Consider the following 18,122-nt stretch of genomic DNA (forward strand, 5'->3'; position numbering starts at 1 on the left):
GCTCTGGCATGCTGGCAAATTGCACTGGGAATTGACTATAGGCAGTTGTGACATTCAACCAATGTCCATTGCTGAAGATACTTGGCTCTGGCATGCTGGCAAATTGCACTGGGAACCGACTATAGGCAGTTGCGGCATTCAACGAACGTATGTCGCTGAATATACTTGCCTCCAGTGTGCTGGTAAATTGCACTGGGAACTAACTATAGCCGGTTCTGGTGGTTTAAGGGCTAATGTAACAATTGTCCTTCTAAAGTCTATCTTTACTTCAGTGAAGTATAATAACCCTAATCTGTGTTGATTTTTAGCCAGATTTTATATTGTACAGTATATCTATTGAAGTGATAAGGTTGAGAGGTGTTCACTTCACTTTTTATTCTTATTTCTTTTTCTTTTCTCTAGAGTAAGGGTGCCTCATTTACTTCTGCCGGGTATCCCAGTAGGGGAGGCACAGTGTAAGTCATATCCACCCTCACCAGCACCACACTTTAGGTCATCACCGTGACATGGACAGCAGTTCTGTGCTGATCAAAAGCAGGATTCCATCTGCATGATTTATTATTCTGTAGTGTGTTTCTGTAGCAAAAATACTGTGTGAGTTTTGTTTAATTTAACAATAAATTTATTGTGTTCTCTACTCAAAGCCTTTGTGCCTTCTTATTATTATAAAATATACTTTTACTTTTGATACCTGAGTACTTTTGAAAGTACCTTTTTATTTTTACTCATGTATTTTTTTATCTGAAATAAGTCTTACTTCAGTGAAAGTAAACGCTTGACAAAATACTTCAACTTTTTCTTCTGTATTATTACTTTTTACAACTCTGTCTATATAAAATGACAAAACGTCAGGCATACAGCCAATTTTGACCAACTTTGTTCAAATATAGCATGTCTTCAAAGAAATTTGTCACGCTGTACATCTGTACAACTTCAGCAACAAATTATTTAACTGTATTAATTTTATCATGACAGCAATTACTCCAAATTGCACGTTTTCTCTATAACAAAGTATAATAACAGAATTTAAAAAGAAAATTTCAATGCAGAAGAACATTAATACAGAATAACACTACTGTCAGTGGTCTCCATTTTTAACATGTTTTTCTGTTTTGTTGACATCGTTCACTTCACATCGTTCTTTATATCATTCACTGTTGCTCTTCCTATTCTGTAAATTGAAGCAATACTTGAAGTAGTTTTGCCATTTTGTAAACGTTTAATAATTTGTTTTTTGTAACAATTCCACATGCTTATGTTTATCCGCTTTTGTCCTTACACCATGTTTTAGTGTGAATTCTATGCATGGCATTATGCATGAGGCACCTGGTGCTGGGGAAGAACACTACATGCTAGCAAAAGGAAGAGCTGAGCTCGCTGTGTACCGCATGGCACTAGTAGTACAGTAATAGGTAGGCGCTGGTGTGTGCTTTTTTTTTTAGCTTGAATGGTTAACAGAGATTAACAGCTAATCATGTGACGGATAATTGAGGTTTTACTGTATATCAGTGCTTCTCGATTGGGGGTGTTTGCATAATGAAAAACATTATTTGTACAAAATCTTAATTTATCTATCCATTCCTAAATAATTAAATGGACAGGCTATTTCGTATCAGTGCAATACGCTGCTTGTTAAAATGGATGACTTCCGCTCTTACGCGCACTTAGTGCTGCGTGGGTATTATGAACTATCATATGAACTCATATTTTTTCATACTTCTTCTCAAACCAAGGGGGTGCGAAATCTGCCTCGTCCGTCACAGGGGGTGCGAGGGTAAAATGAATCGGGAAGTGCTGCTGTATATCAATAAAGAACCCAAAGGGGTATAAGCTATTATGCAGAGTAAATGAACATTTTCTTAGTATTAACTTTACACTAAACCAAATTCATACCTTCATTATCTGCAGATTATAATGATGAAGTATGTTAATGACACTGTAAGTTACTAGGGTGACTATACATGACAGGGACACTCCAAATTTCATGCTTTGCATTCTGACTAACAACTGAAAAATATCAAAATGTCCCTGATTTAACAAGTTGCCCATTTAATAAAGTGTTTCAGTGACACATCACAATACGATGCCGGTCAGGTTATGATTTCTGAGGATTAATAAAATAACAGTGGGAGGATAAGTTTTTAGTTCCAAGGCCCCTAAACTGTGGTAAGGTCTGCCTGCTACTATAAGAGACGACCCATTGGTTTCAGCTTTCAAATCTCAGCTGAAGACTCACAACTTCAGTTTAGCACACCCTGCCTAGAGCTGCTGATTAACTGTACAGACTGCGTCTCCGTTGTTAGTCATTAGCACTAAAACATAAGTAATATGAACCCTCATCGATTCTGTTTCTCTTCTCAGTACTCAAATGTGGCCCATCTGCCAAGTTGTTTTGCCGACCTAAGGTAAAGTCATCTCTGATGAAGGATTGCAGGAATCATAAGGTAGAGGGGTCCTTTCATTGGATTGTCTCAGCTGTAGAATGGCCAATAGAGGGAGGAAGCTTAATGACTGAGGTCTCCAGGACTGAACAAATCCAAATCGTATTATGTGATATCATCTACTGTTGAATTCTGCTCTGTACTTGTAATATTTCTATTGCATTATTATATTGAGGATTACTTGTGTTCTATTCTGTGTATTGTATTGTATTTATCCACTTTTTTTTGGCACCCACTGAACTCTCTACCTACCTGGAAAGGGGTCTCTCTTTGAACTGCCTTTCCCAATGTTTGTTCAATAATTTATTCCCTAGAAGGGTTTTTTTTTGGGAGTTTTATCTTGTTTTTTTAGAGAGTCGATGCTGGGGGGCTGTCAAAATGCAGGGCCATTGCAGCACTTCTTGTGTGATTTTGGGCTACACAATAATAAATTGTATTGTATTGTATTGTATTGTATTTACAACAGTGTGCACAAAACTCCACTTGATTAAGAACTCGTGTTAAAGTTGAACAGCATCACAAGGAGGACCAAGAAGCACACAGACTCATACAGTATACTGCCATTTATTTTTTTTTTCCACTTCAAGCAATTTGTGCAATCATATATTTTTTTTCTGTCCCCTGATGATGAAAGGCATTAAACAAATAAGGTTTTATATGTGGGTGTGCATGTTGTAGAAGTGTCCAGCTCTGGGACTTTAAAGATCTGATTTATCATCAGAGTGCCATCTTTACCTGGTGTCGATAATGATTACTTTCTTTAATAAAGTTTGCCTCTAACATCTGTCATTCCCTAATATTTGCAATAACTGCAACACATTTCAATGGCCAGACATGTTTAAGCAAAGAGGGAATGAATTACAAAATTTGATTTTTCTTTTTTAATTTAGGTTATGTTATTTGGCAAATGCAAACTGTCAGTGTGTCTGGATATGATGTGTGTGCGTGAGAGTGGTCTCAGTTATGGACTACAGTTCTATCCAGTCTTATTGCCCATTCCTGGTGTAACAGCCGTTGGCCCCCTTGACTTTGAAATGGATTGAGAAGTTTCTAGAACTGACCTACTGAACGCAGTCCATGGAGGGCTACAGTTCATGCTGAATGTTTACACCATGCTAACGTTTTCTAACCCGGAGAACACACTGCACAATGTGTACACAGCAACGCAGACTAAATGGGCCTTCACTTCTTTGTCTCCATCCTTCTACCTGTCCAATTCTCAGGGCTGCCAAGAGAATGTGTTCTTTCAGACAATTAAAAACAGAAATGAATGTGTTGCTGTGTCATCGCTCATACAAGTGCAAATGAGTTTTATTGATTTTGTGGCTACTGATGGCCTCAAAACTGTAAAGGCAGTTAACGCGAGTTTTACAATTTGAATGTGAAAACGGTTTCATTTGGGAAAACTAAGACCAGGGAACAGACTCTGCTGGTATTGAACAAGGCTGATAGATAAATGTTATTTTTTTAGGGGACACTATAATGTAAATTTAAGGAAACAAGAATAATGTGTGCCTAGGCTGAACAAGCAGATTTAAATAATAAAATAATAGACCCAATCAAACTGAACGGTAAATACGCAGGGGGCACTTTATTAGACCCACCTGTTCATTAACACACAAACACTACATGGTCAAAAGTGTGTGGACACCGGTCCATCACAGCTCTATGAGATTGTTGGAAACCCCATTCCAAAGCCATGAGCATTAACATGGAAGTGGTCTCCCCTATAACAGCTAGCACTCTTCTTTCGAAAAGATTTTGTGTCAAATGAACGGTTGCTCGTGGAGTTCCGAATGAGGTAAATGACCTGCATTGTGAGGGAGCGTCAGTTATGACGCGATTACTCGAGGGTGATCATCATTGTTGGCGACCTGAGTGGCTGGACCAGGCCAGGGAGACGCCCAAGTAACACCTGGCTGCGGCAGATAGAGGGTCATTTCCAGAGGGTGAGACTAGACCGTGTGTCTGCATGTGGGGGTTGCCAACCAGGATCCTGAGCTGTTTCATCATGTGGTGTGTGCGACAACACTCTGTACCAGTGCAGGCTCCTCAACCTGATCTGACCTGTTGTGCCCATTCAGCCAAAAGAGTATTTGTGAGGTCAGGTACTGACAATGAATGACTGGAGTCACAATTGACCTTCCAGTTCATCCGAAAAGATGTTCAATAGGGTTAAGGTTAGGGTTTTGGGCAGGCGACTTGAATTCCTCCATGTCTTTATTGATCCAGTTTTGTTCACAAGGCCAAAGTCTTCCTGGAACAGAAAACAAACTGTTTCCACGAAGTTGGCAGAACACAATCATCTGAAATGTCTTTGTACAGAGTAGCATTAACAGTAGAATAGAACCAAAAAAGAGCCCCAGATCGTTATTCCCACTTCCACCAAATTTTATCTGAAGGGTAGTGTTCTCCTGACTTCCCCCAAACCCAAATTCGTCCATCAGTCTCCCAGTTAGTGAAGTGTGATTCATCACTCCTGACAACACGTTTCCTGGCTCAAGAGTTCAATGGCAAGCGGTGTGTTTTACACCACTCCAGATGACACTTGGCATTGTGGATAGTGGTCTTAGGCCCAGCCATGGAAACCCATTTCATTAAACTCTGACAGACAGTTTGTTATGTGAGGTCCATGGCAAAGTGCAGTTTTAAATAAATAATCAATTCCCGGTTTGGATTGATTGGGATGCTTGGCTGATCGTGCAGTCACGTGCAAATGAGACAGGATCAGTCAAGTGTCTCATTCACACCTACACCCAATCGGCCATGATGTATGGGAGCCTGCATGGCAGAGAAGGGTGACAGAGAGAAAGAACAGTGAAAGAATTAGAATGTGATTTTAAAGCAGCATTGGGTACCAAAGCAGAACGTGCCAGCGAGCCAACCAGCAGGTGAGCGAAAGGCAGAGAGGTCATTAGCCCCAGGTGGGGAGTGAAGGATCGGTGCTCTAGGGGCAGAAAGTCTTTGCTGATGTTTGTAGTGAAGTAGGTTCAATGGCAGTGGAGTCCTCCTCAGGGATCTGGGGTATGCCAGGGGAGAGAGATGGAAGACGAGAGGACAACTGACCCCAAGTGGTCTGGTGACGGTTGCGGAGGCAGCCAAGACAGGGGGTTGATGAAGAGAACCACAGTTGCTTTAGTCTTCGCAGACTGAGCGAGCTATGGGTGAGCTGGGGAAGCAGAGAGGGAGCTCCACTGGACTCGTGATGATTCAATGGGCTCCATCTGGTGATGATTTTAGATTATCTGCCAATCCACCTAGCTTGCTATCACCTGCAGACTTAACCAACTTGTTACTTATATTCCTACCCAACTCATTTATATATATATATATTAAAAATAGCAGTGGCTCTAGCACTGACCCCTGCTGGACACCCCTCTTAATGTCAGTCAATTCTGATAAGGTCTCTCACTCCATCACCCTCTGCTTCCTCTGTCTGAGCCAATTCTGCACCCATCTGCACACAACATCCTGACTTCTACTTCTTTTACTTTGATGCCCACCTCTCATGTGGCACCTTATCAAATGCTTTCTGAAAGTCAACATAAATAATATCATATGCTCCACTTTGATCATATCCTTTTGTGGAGATACATATTGTCACACACGTGCGCATAGGAAGCAGTCAAAGGGCTTAACTGAGGGTAAGATGTCAGCTCGAGGGTGGATGAAGTGCAGTGATCTCTATTCTCTCTCCTCTACAGATCAACAGAAGGGAACCCCAGTTAAACTGCCATCAACTTCCACATTCCTGTCCAGACCACGCCCTCCTAGTGACTTCACTTCCGCCACACCCCACACAGATCCCGCCTCTTCCTGCACACCAACTATAAAAGCCTGTACCTCTCCTCCCCATTCAGTCTATTGGGACTGAGTCTTTTTTGACAAGTCGGTTATATTTGCTTTTGCCTTACAATATACGGGGTGGATCCCCAAACCCTTTTCTCTCTCTTTGTCTTCATTTTACAATACAGTCTGAGTCAAAATTATGTTAACAATTGAATGGCGGAAACAATTTATTCACAAAACACACTTCTTATGTGCAAGATGATTCACAGGAATGGCTCAACCTGTTCGCCATCATGTTCAACACATGTACCGTATGTGGCACATAAATTGTCCACAAAAATTGTATACAAGTATATACATAGCAGGACCATTAGTGTTAACATAATGTCGACTCACTCTGCATAATAAATCAGGACAATTTCAAGAATGCTTTTGACAGGTTGGGAGTGAAGGACATAAGAAGAACAACGTTTAGCAAGTAAGTAGGCTCACAAAAAAATAGAAATACTCACAAAATCTACAAGCTGGGAAATTTTGACTCCAGACTTGACGGTTATGGTATCGTTAGAATGTAGGACCGGTCTGACCCACCTCTGATAGCCTCTAAAGAGATTTCGTAGTAAGGCAAGATTTTAAATCAACTGAAGCTCGCAAACCATTTGAACTATTGACTTGAAATTTGGCACACATATACTACGTGACGTCTACTATCCGCTTTCGGGATGATGATTGATGTCCAAGGTTATTTCTCTTTTTATTTTTATTTTATTGTAGAATCAACTCTCGGCAGCAGCCAGAAGGGCGGCCATATGGCACATGTGCACGGGAGTCATTCTCATCCCTACCACCTTCACCGTCACTTCCCCTACCTCTTCATATCTAAAATCATTCTTGAGGCAGATTGAAGACTTCAGTGCCAGCTTAAGTGAAAAATTAAAGAAAACAATAAAGAAAACTGAATTAATCAGTTTTAACACGAAAAGATGCTGATGAAAGAAGAATGTTTTTGACAGGTAGGGAGTGAAGACAATAAGAAGAACAACGTTTAGCAAGTAAATAGGCTCACAAAAAAATAGAAATACTCACAACATCTACAAGCTGGAAAATTTTGAGTCCAGACTTGACGGTTATGATAGCGTTAGAATGTAGGACCGGTCTGACCCACCTCTGATAGCCTCTAAAGAGATTTCGTAGTAAGGCAAGATTTTAAATCACCTGTAGCTCGCAAATCGTTTGAAATATTGACCTGAAATTTGGTACACATATACTACGTGATGTCTACTATCCACTTTTGGGGTGATGATTGACCTCCAGGGTTATTCCTCTTTTTATTTTTATTTTATTGTAGAATCAACTGTTGGCAGCAGCCAGCAGGGCGGCCATGCAGCACATGTGTACGTGCGCCGTTCTCATCCTTAACACCTTCGCCATCACTTCCCCTACCTCTTCATATCTTAAATCATTCTTGAGGCAGATTGAAGACTTCAGTACCAGCTTAAGTGAAAAATTAAAGAAAATACACTAAATGAATTAGTTTTAACACGAAAAGATGCTGACGAAAGAAGAATGTTTTTGACAGGTAGGGAGTGAAGAAAATAAGAAGAACAACGTTTAGCAAGTAAGTAGGCTCACAAAAAATAGAAATACTCACAACATCTACAAGCTGGGAAATCTTGACTCCAGACTTGACGGTTATGGTATCGTTAGAATGTAGGACCGGTCTGAACCACTTCTGAAGGCCTCTAAAGAGATTTCGTAGTAAGGCAAGATTTTAAATCAACTGAAGCTCGCAAACCATTTGAACTATTGACTTGAAATTTGGCACACATATACTACGTGACGTCTACTATCCGCTTTCGGGATGATGATTGATGTCCAAGGTTATTTCTCTTTTTATTTTTATTTTATTGTAGAATCAACTCTTGGCAGCAGCCAGAAGGGCGGCCATATGGCACATGTGCACGGGAGTCATTCTCATCCCTACCACCTTCACCGTCACTTCCCCTACCTCTTCATATCTAAAATCATTCTTGAGGCAGATTGAAGACTTCAGTGCCAGCTTAAGTGAAAAATTAAAGAAAACAATAAAGAAAACTGAATTAATCAGTTTTAACACGAAAAGATGCTGACGAAAGAAGAATGTTTTTGACAGGTAGGGAGTGAAGAAAATAAGAAGAACAACGTTTAGCAAGTAAGTAGGCTCACAAAAAATAGAAATACTCACAACATCTACAAGCTGGGAAATCTTGACTCCAGACTTGACGGTTATGGTATCGTTAGAATGTAGGACCGGTCTGACCCACCTCTGATAGCCTCTAAAGAGATTTCGTAGTAAGGCAAGATTTAAAATCACCTGTAGCTCGCAAATCGTTTGAAATATTGACCTGAAATTTGGTACACATATACTACGTGATGTCTACTATCCACTTTTGGGGTGATGATTGACCTCCAGGGTTATTCGTCTTTTTATTTTTATTTTATTGTAGAATCAACTGTTGGCAGCAGCCAGCAGGGCGGCCATGCAGCACGTGTACAGGTGCCATTCTCATTACCTACCACCTTCGCCATCACTTCCCCTACCTCTTCATATCTTAAATCATTCTTGAGGCAGATTGAAGACTTCAGTGCCAGCTTAAGTGAAAAATTAAAGAAAATACACTAAATTAATCAGTTTTTACACGAAAAGATGCTGACGAAAGAAGAATGTTTTTGACAGATAAGGAGTGAAGAAAATAAGAACAACGTTTAGCAAGTAAGTAGGCTCACAAAAAATAGAAATACTCACAACATCTACAAGCTGGGAAATTTTGAGTCCAAACTTGACAGTTATGGTATCGTTAGAATGTAGGACTGGCCTGACCCACTTCTGATAGCCTCTAAAGAGATTTCGTAGTAAGGCATCCTCTGTTTCAGCCAAGGAAATGAAATCTCTGGATGCTGGAGAAAAGAAAAAGAGGAAAGGAAAAGGTCATGACCGCAAACGTGAAAACGTGCTGAAAGAATAAATCCAGTTATGCCTATTTGTACAACCTAAAAGCTTCTGCTCTAACTTCATCTGTGATTCTGTTACAAGGCAAAACAAAACGACTGCTGACACAGTTAAAGATTACATTCCTCTGCTAATCTATTCAGCACTGCTGACACTTGGCTTAAATGAATGTATTTTTATTGACGTGACCTTGAGACCGAATCCATATGTAATTCAGCTACCGCCCTCTTTAATTCACGTCTGCCTGCTTAATTCTCATACTGAATGCAATGCGAGTGTCATATTGCTTATTGCAACATATATCAACTACAGAAAAAAATTGAATTAAAAACTAGGCAAATTTACCTTTTCAATTGGAATTGAATTAAAATGTAAATTATGCTAGCAAAAGCCATAAACACAAGAAATGTGTTATATCTATAATCAAATAACAGTTTTTTGTTAATCTGAGGGGTGACGTGGTGGCACAGTGGTAGCACTGCTGTATGTTTGCATGTTCTCCTTGTGTCTGCATGGGTTTCCTCCAGGGGCTCTGGTTCCCTCCTACAAATTATGTGCATTGTTGATTCTAATTTGATGTGTGTATTCACCCTGCGATGGACTGGCACCCTGTCCAGGGGATTGTTCCTGCCTTGTACCCTATGCTAGCTGGGAGAGGCTATAGCACCCCTTGCGTCCCTGTTCAGTTATAAGAAGGTTAGAAAATGACTGACTATTAATCTGAAATAAAAGTAAAAAATGCAAATCTATTCATCAATCATATTAATTACTAGCTGTCCCCTACGGCTGCGCCCGCGTAGTAGTGAAACAAGGCAAACTTTAAAAACCAATAAACAAAAAGGTATCGCTAGCTGAGCAGAGGCAACATACACTCCAAAACGTAGAAGTAGACCAACTCCCCATTCCCTCTCCCTCGGCCCGCAGGCTCTGTCTCGGATTAGCGCGAATATACCGCTCCAGCAAGCGAACTATGATTCATAGTCCGATGAGAGAAGTCACAAAATCAATCGGAATGTTCAAGCAAATTCTAGAAAAAAACACAATCTAAATCCGTTAAGTAGTTCTCTCATTCGCCAGCTAAACGGATGTAAGATATGCCCCGAGGCTGGCATTTGAGTGAGGAGGATACTCAGTCCACTGTGTCTAAATTTGTATTTCCCAAAAATAGGAAACTACTCCTAACTTCGCCAGGATGTTGGGAAACTCATGAGTTATCCTAACTTGCTAGGAACTTCCAGATGGTGGCGTTCAGACAGAGGTCGACACCGGGAAAGGCAGAATGTTTTGGTAACACTGGACAACAACAAACACATAATTAAGTAAGAGTATATAAATTTCACAGAACATATACGGAATATACGGAACATCATAATCTTCTTGTACGCTGCGTGACTGATCCATCTACGACGCCCTGTCAGCCAAAATCAAAGTGTTGGTAACATTACATTATTTGATACTGGGAAAAGGCAGCTTTGCAATTGTGATGATATGGGTAAGGCACAATTAACTACTTCCCAGATTTAGCATCAAACTTTGAACGCTCTTACCACACATGAGGCAACATGCAGATTCATACATTTCCCCAACACTCCACCCTAGGTAATGTTAAAGCAGGCTGCATTCGTGCAAACTGGCATGCACATAAAGATTATTGACTCAAATGTGGATGAGCACATGATGTTGTGTGAAATTTGGCATACAGACAACCGTCAAACCTGCAGCAACTAATTGTCCGAAGCTCCCTAAGTGAACCAGCAGAAAATGGCACATCTCACTGCTCACTGAAAAGATGTAAAACATGTGCTCACATTTATAACACAGACCGTATAGTTATACCACACTGCTGACTAGAACGGCAGTGTGGCATAGTACCATAATATTCTGACAAAGGCTACATATTAATAATACAAAAGGGGAAAGTAGAGTCATATAGAACTCTACCAAGACAAAAGAAATGGGAAGTTAAACTCATGTTAAAATTTAATACATTACAACATGGCTTGAATAGAGACAAGAGATTTATGGCCAGATATGAGGATTGTTTGCAACTCTCGGACTGACACAGACAACCTGACTACAGACCCACATTGTATGGAAAAACTCATCAGAAACTTCAAAATACTTTGTTGGACAGTTATCTTATCCAAAGATCTTGACTAGACATTGTTCTCCTCTCTTGCTAAATGAATCTTAGCCTGAAAGGTCTATTAAATTTGTACATCCAAGATGTCTCACTTAAAGGTTTTCCAATGCTGTCTCTGTCCTTAAATCCATATAAACACAGGGAACTCCAGTTTCTGTATTCCATCTCGCCTGAAGTAGGGCCCTGAGTTTTCTCGAAAGCCTGCATATTGTAATATTTTTAGTTTGCCAATAAAAGGTATTATTTTGCTTGACTTCTCACTACATCCATAATGGCTAACATGGTACAACACCCTTGTCCTATGTAAATCAGTTGATACATATTTTGTATGTCTTTATTTGTAACTTGAACAACGAAATGAAATATTAGAGTTTCGCTGGTGATAAACTTTCATGTTTAAAGAACCCCCACCACCCCAGTCTTTAGGACTGAGTGAGGAATTTTAAGACAGGGTCGAGTGAAGTGCCCTAAAACCAGTTTGGCAAGTGAGTCTCTGCAGGACTCTCTCAATCAACCCACACAGGATAACCAGACTACAAGCTGGCAAGCAATCAGCTCAACAAATCGTTTTGGGGGCATGTGTGAAAAGCATTTTGTGCCCCCATTGGTCTGAAGTATGGCTTTTTGGGGTTGGGTTGAATCAGAGGCCATTCTGTAGCATGATACCCTATTGGTGCAAGGATTTGGACAAAGAATCTATAAATTCAGTTGCTTTACCCCTCTCTCTCTCACACACACACACCACCATGATGAAGGAACATCTGACACACTTGGGACTGAAAAGAAGACCACAATGAGAAGCACAACTCGGCAGCCATATTGAGTCAGGCATGCGGCCTGTCCCGTAGAAAGCTGACTAAAAATGATGAATTAACTAGAGACATTTTAAGTAACTGAGCACTTAGCACATCATCATTTATCTGATTGTATGGTTGCCAATATTCACTTGTACTTTGCTTATGTTAATATTTTACAAATATTATCAATAACAAATTACTCTTTAAAAGGCGGTGGTCAGTGTAACTAACAACCTATAGCAAGCGCTTGTATGGGCAGTGGTTAGTTCTGCTTGCCACATTTTTCTTTTACCGTGCACTTCACGGACGGCAGCATTCCGTACTAACCATATGCCTGGGTTTAGCTTTGACCCGCTAGATGGCAGAAAAAGCATGGGACCGCGTTTCGATCACATGTTTACGTCTTGAGTGGAAGTTAGACGCCAAGTGGACACCGTTGGAGTTACTGCTGTGATTTTATGAATATTTCGCTGGTGCTTCTAAAATTTTGGGTGAGCAAATGTTTTATTATCATTAAGTATTCATACAGGAAATTTGTAAAGGTCGTTTTCTTTATTTACAAAAGTGTTACTTGTCCTTAGAGCTGTATTTCCATATGGTCAATGCAGCGAACCACCACCGTTGAATAACATCAGTTATGACTCGGCGAAAAGGTTTGTCTGTTGAAGAATTTACTGTTTGCTTTGTGAGGAAATACCTTCCGAGAATGAGAGTGAAGTGGATTCCGACAATAGTGATTGTGATCCTACTTTTGTAAATAACAACATGAATGATACCCGTTATGTCAGTCATGCTTTTCATGACATATCAAATAGGAGTGACGACAAATGTGATGTGCCAACTGTGGCTGATTCTCGTCCTTGTGCAAATCCATCACCAGTGACAACTAACTGGAGCCAACAAACATGTGTACCTCAAGTTACAGCCTTTACATCAGAAATTGGTGCCGCTCAAAAAATAAAAGAGAAAAGGGACCTCAATCCTGTGGACTTATTCTTTGAGTATTTTGATGAAACACTGATAAATCATATAGTGTTTCAAACGAATCTGTGTGCTACTCAGAAAGGTAAACCGTTTGTTCCTTCAGGTGCAACTTTTAGAAAAAAGAATAATAGAATAAATAGCCAATAGAGACAAAAAACTAAATACTAGTTTTTGATTGGATAGACAACATTAGGTTATCAATTAGTGTTAGTTTTTATTCTCATTTAATTGCTACAATTACATTTTCTTTTTTAAATAATACTGCCTTTTCAATGTTTTCATTTTTTTTTTTTGCTGATGTATTAATACTAAGCTTTTATTTTTTGAAGTCTTTCTTTTCTACAAAAAATACATGGATGGTGTTTTAGTGGGGTGGTGGTTAGTTAAAAGACCACATTTTATACCCCCCCCCATTGTTGTTTATGTGAAATTGTAAAACATGACTGCAAGTGTAGTGTTAAAATAACAATATAATTGCATTGAAAGCCTCCTGAAATTATTTTGAGTGAATATTTGTTCCTGCCCCACTCAGCTAATTATTTAAGCAATATATGTGCTCCTCAATAAGTTGTAACTTAACTCCTGCTTGTCTTTTATTCTTTGTAGTTGCCGGAGGTTATAGATGGAGAAGGGGAGGTGGCAACTGGGCAAGGGTCAATTCGGCGAAAGACAACCCGGTGAAAAGACAACTCGGCGAAAGCCGATTCGGCGAAAAAACAACTCGGCGAAAGACAATTCGGCGAAAAAACAACTCGGCGAAAGACGATTCGGTGAAAAAACAACTCGGCGTTCTGTGATTGCGCATTAGGCGCATTTTTTCTGTTTGATAAATATGGTGGTTAAGAGGAAGAGGTGGAGTCAGGACGGCCTGAACAGGAACTGACATGGCAGGAAGGTGGATTCTGGGTACCGGAAATGATGTCATAAGGGTTTGATGGAAGTGACATCAACAGTGGGCGGACCAGTGGTGATGTCATTGAGAGGCAGGGCCTTTCGATGAACTGCAGAGGATCAGGTGAGAGCGCCAACCCCTTGATGGCGCTGGTTTGGCTCACAAATGACACTATTTGAGCCTGTAAACTGTCCCCCACGCACACATGTGTGACACTTACCTGTTAGTACATTTTTCCCTTCTACTTTGATTATTAATATTATTATTATTATTACTATATTGTGGTGAAACCTCAGCATTATTCCTAACCCACCTCTTTTAAGTCAGAGGGTAACTGATGTTATATAAAATTTGAAATGGGAAAAAATAAAATTCTCTCTTAGAGGATCTGTTCAAAATTGTTTTAAAACCTGTCAGGATCTAATCAATATTTTTTTAGATTAAGCACTTATATTGGGGGAGAAAGACTCCTTTCCCTCTATACTACTGTCAAAAGTGTTACTGCGGATGTTGGCTTTTCTCTCTTTCTCATGGGTTGAATTGAATTTAGTTTTGCTAAGTTTGACTTGATTGCATGGAATGTTACATGCTTTAAATAAAATCAATAAATGTTAAATTAAAAAAAAAAGACCTTGAAAACGATGTGCGCTGAGCGTACAACAGAAGAGGAGGCACACATTGATGTGCTTCAGTTGCATGACAGTAGACTTAATGTATTTTCTGGCTTGTCTTTCATCTCTCTGTGTCCTCCTCAATATAAACCCTGATTCCACCCAAGCACCAGTATGAAAATTTAAGGAAAATCACAGGCACATTGGGCAGACAGCAATAAGTTTGGCCTTTGTGAGGTACTTGCTGTGGTACTGGATGCTATTTTACAGTTAAAAAGGAAAGTGAAAAGAAAGGAGAAAGGACGATATTGAAAGCGTTTTGGTGGAGAATACAAGCGTGGACTACTCAAGGCCAGACAGGAGATTGCGTCACTTAAAGGTTGAAGCCCTTTACAGTTTAGACGTGGTCACCACAAAGACTTTATCGGCCGACGTGATACAAAACGAAACGGACAGGACAGTCAAGAGGGTCAAGAAAACTATTTTTATTGTTCTGTGATTGCGCATTAGGCGCATTTTTTCCCCTCATATTATTTGTATTCTGTGTTGGAGTGCTAGATGTTGTGGTTACAGATTTTACTGCTGCCATTTATCCATCCATCCATATCCTAACTACAGGGTTACGGGGGTCTGCTGGAGCCAATCCCAGCCAACACAGGGCACAAGGCAGGGAACAAACCCCGGGCAGGGCGCCAGCCCACCGCAGGGCACACACACACTCACACACCAGGGACAATTTAGGATCGCCAATGCACCTAACCTGCATGTCTTTGGACTGTGGGAGGAAACCGGAACACCCGGAGGAAAAACCCATGCAGACACGGGGAGAACATGCAGACTCCACGCAGGAAGTGAATCCGGGTCTCCTAACTGCGAGATGGCAGCAGTACCACTGTGCCACCGTGCTGCCCCGCTGCCATTTATGTTTGCATAATTATAGATTTGATTTGTTACACTTGTTTTCCGCTTTGTCTGTTTTTCTTTATATTAATTAATTATATTATTGAATCCATCAATATCGCAGGAAGGGGTCCGAGGGTAGTTTAGAGTGGACCTGCTATCCAAATTCAATACATCATCACAAGGTGGTGATTAATACCAGTATCATCCGGGATACATTTTCATTTAACTGTATGATGTTGCATATTTACTCTCCAATAGCCACAATATAAACATGACCTCAATTTGGTTTATTTCAACTCACTTGTCTTTTGTCTTAATATATTTCCATATTTGTTATTAATATTTCCTGCATAATACTTGATTAACATTGACTACCATGTCATAGTTTAGTGATGGCAATGAGAGAACACCTCTCCTGTACATGTGGTGTATTCACTGTGTAAGATTAGGATGTTTGATCGGTGGTCTCACATGGCATTGCTGTTCATTTCTTGCCATCTCTGTATGTATTTGGATCAACCTGATCATAAGTAAATTTACTCCAAGCTTTAAATTGGAGCTACCATGGGGGCACCCCAGACCCTCAAACACCAGACACAACTCAACCAAACACATTTTGCATACAATAAAATGGAGTTTAATGCATAATGATTTCTTTACTGATGAAGTACAATTGGTCATCTTCTGTTTCCTTCAACCTCCACGATTGTCGTCCGCTGCCTACTGACTCTGAGAGGAGGCGCCTTCTTTTACTCTGGAGTACTTCCAGTGACACCGCACCGCACGTCGGAAGCATTTCCAAGCCCCCCACCAAAGTCTTGGTACTGTTCCCCTGCATCTCCCCCTGCTGACATCCAAGTGCCCCATCAAGGCTGCACTTCAGGGCTACAACCCCCCCAATATACCCTTCGGGTGTACAAATGAGAGTTTCACCAGAGGGATACAGGGGGAAGTCTTCCTCTGTCCTTTGTCACACACGTGCGCCTGGGAAGCAACTAAAGGGCTCAAAAGAACGTAATTCCATGCCAGGCCAGAGGGTGGCAGAGTATATTAATCCTCTCTCTATTATCTCTGCAGACCCAACACAGGAAATCCTGCTTGTCTTGATGACATCACTTCGGGTTCCTGTCTTGATAATGTCACTTCCAGTTCCTTTCTCGACGATGTCACTTCTGTTTTTTGCCTCGAAGATGTCACTTCCGGTTCCTGTCTCGATGACGTCACATCCCCTGACCAACCTTAAAACCCTGCCTACTACCTTCAGTTAGTCAGTTCTGTTTATTTGGTTATTTTCCTCTTTTGCAGCCAAAGCTCAAGTATACGGGTGGCTGCCCCAAACCTTTTTTGTGTGTCAAGGCTGATTATTTCACACCTTCCATTATGGTTGCCCGGCCGGGAAAGTTACCAACAACCAACCAGGCTTGGATGAATGTCCATCAACATCTTTCCTTTGTGGAATCTCGTCCAGGTAAGGACTCGCAGTCCATCTCTGTTGGGATACCAGCCCCTCCGTTTTGACATTCAGGATATGGCCAACAGCATGTGAGTACTTCTGAGGCTGAATCAAGGGCCACTCTGATTAAGCAAGTATTTGGGGAAGTAGTTTTATGTGAATCATGTTATAACGTATTTACACAAGTACCACACACACATTTTTTCCCGAAAATTAGCATTAGAAAATCAGATGTGCATCATAAACGAGGAAATGTAATTCTGTAATGTTTACTTCTTCTACTTCTTCTCGCTCGCTCGCTCTCTCTGTCTCACTCACGCACTCTCTCTCTCGCTCGCACTTTCTCTGTCTCGCTCACTCTCTCTCTCGCTCACACTTTCTCTGTCTCGCTCACGCACTCTCTCTCTCGCTCTCTCGCTTGTGCTCTCTCTCTCTCGCTCGCGCTCTCTCTGTCTCACTCGCGCTCTCTCTCGCTCGCACTTTCTCTGTCTCGCTCACGCACTCTCTCTCTCGCTGTCTCTCTCTCTAAACGCTTCCTATACAATCACAGCGCGCATCGTACACGGGGCAAAACAATTTTTGCGATTTTCTTTATAAAAATGAGGGTGCGCGTCTTACACAAGGGCGAATGGTACACGAGTAAAAACGGTATTTATACCTGTGTGCATATATATTAATTTATTGTTTTTAATGCTCCGTGTTAATCCTTGACTCATTATGCTATCAATGAGATCCCCCAATTACCGTCACACCGAGACCACCGTTTCCAAAGAGTCTCAGTACGGTTGTTTTGGTCCAAACCAGAGTGCGGTTGGTTTGTCCACATCTAGCTAACTGAACAGGACTTTCAGGGAAATCACAGCAGAGTTTCAATAAAAACTTATCCAAATGAAACATAAGTGTGAAAACGCCTGTAGTACACAACCCCCCCGGTTCCTGTTAGGATATTTAGTGCAAGCGTTTTGAGGGTAGCCAGCCCCTGGTCTGTTCAAAATCCTTTCAACAGTAGCGAACTGGGAGCAATGGGGGAATCTGAGAGCAAGTCTGGCCTCAGCCATTGTTAAAGCATTTTAGAGGTTCGGCATTAAATCTTTTACGGAGGTGGCCAGCCCATAAACAG

At 40.9% G+C, this 18,122-nt stretch overlaps 1 protein-coding gene across 1 annotated transcript in view; it reads right to left on the bottom strand.

Annotated features, from left to right (window-relative positions):
- chrnb3a (cholinergic receptor nicotinic beta 3 subunit a) overlaps positions 1-18,122 on the bottom strand; it is a 136,018-nt gene that overhangs the window by 23,245 nt on the left and 94,651 nt on the right. The window contains exon 2 of the mRNA XM_039758230.1: positions 9,016-9,167. Coding sequence (XP_039614164.1) covers positions 9,016-9,167 — 152 coding nt within the window. The remainder of the gene's footprint in view (positions 1-9,015; positions 9,168-18,122) is intronic.

The sequence above is a fragment of the Polypterus senegalus genome, chromosome 7 (genome assembly GCF_016835505.1).
Source record: "Polypterus senegalus isolate Bchr_013 chromosome 7, ASM1683550v1, whole genome shotgun sequence".
Lineage (NCBI taxonomy): Eukaryota > Metazoa > Chordata > Cladistia > Polypteriformes > Polypteridae > Polypterus > Polypterus senegalus.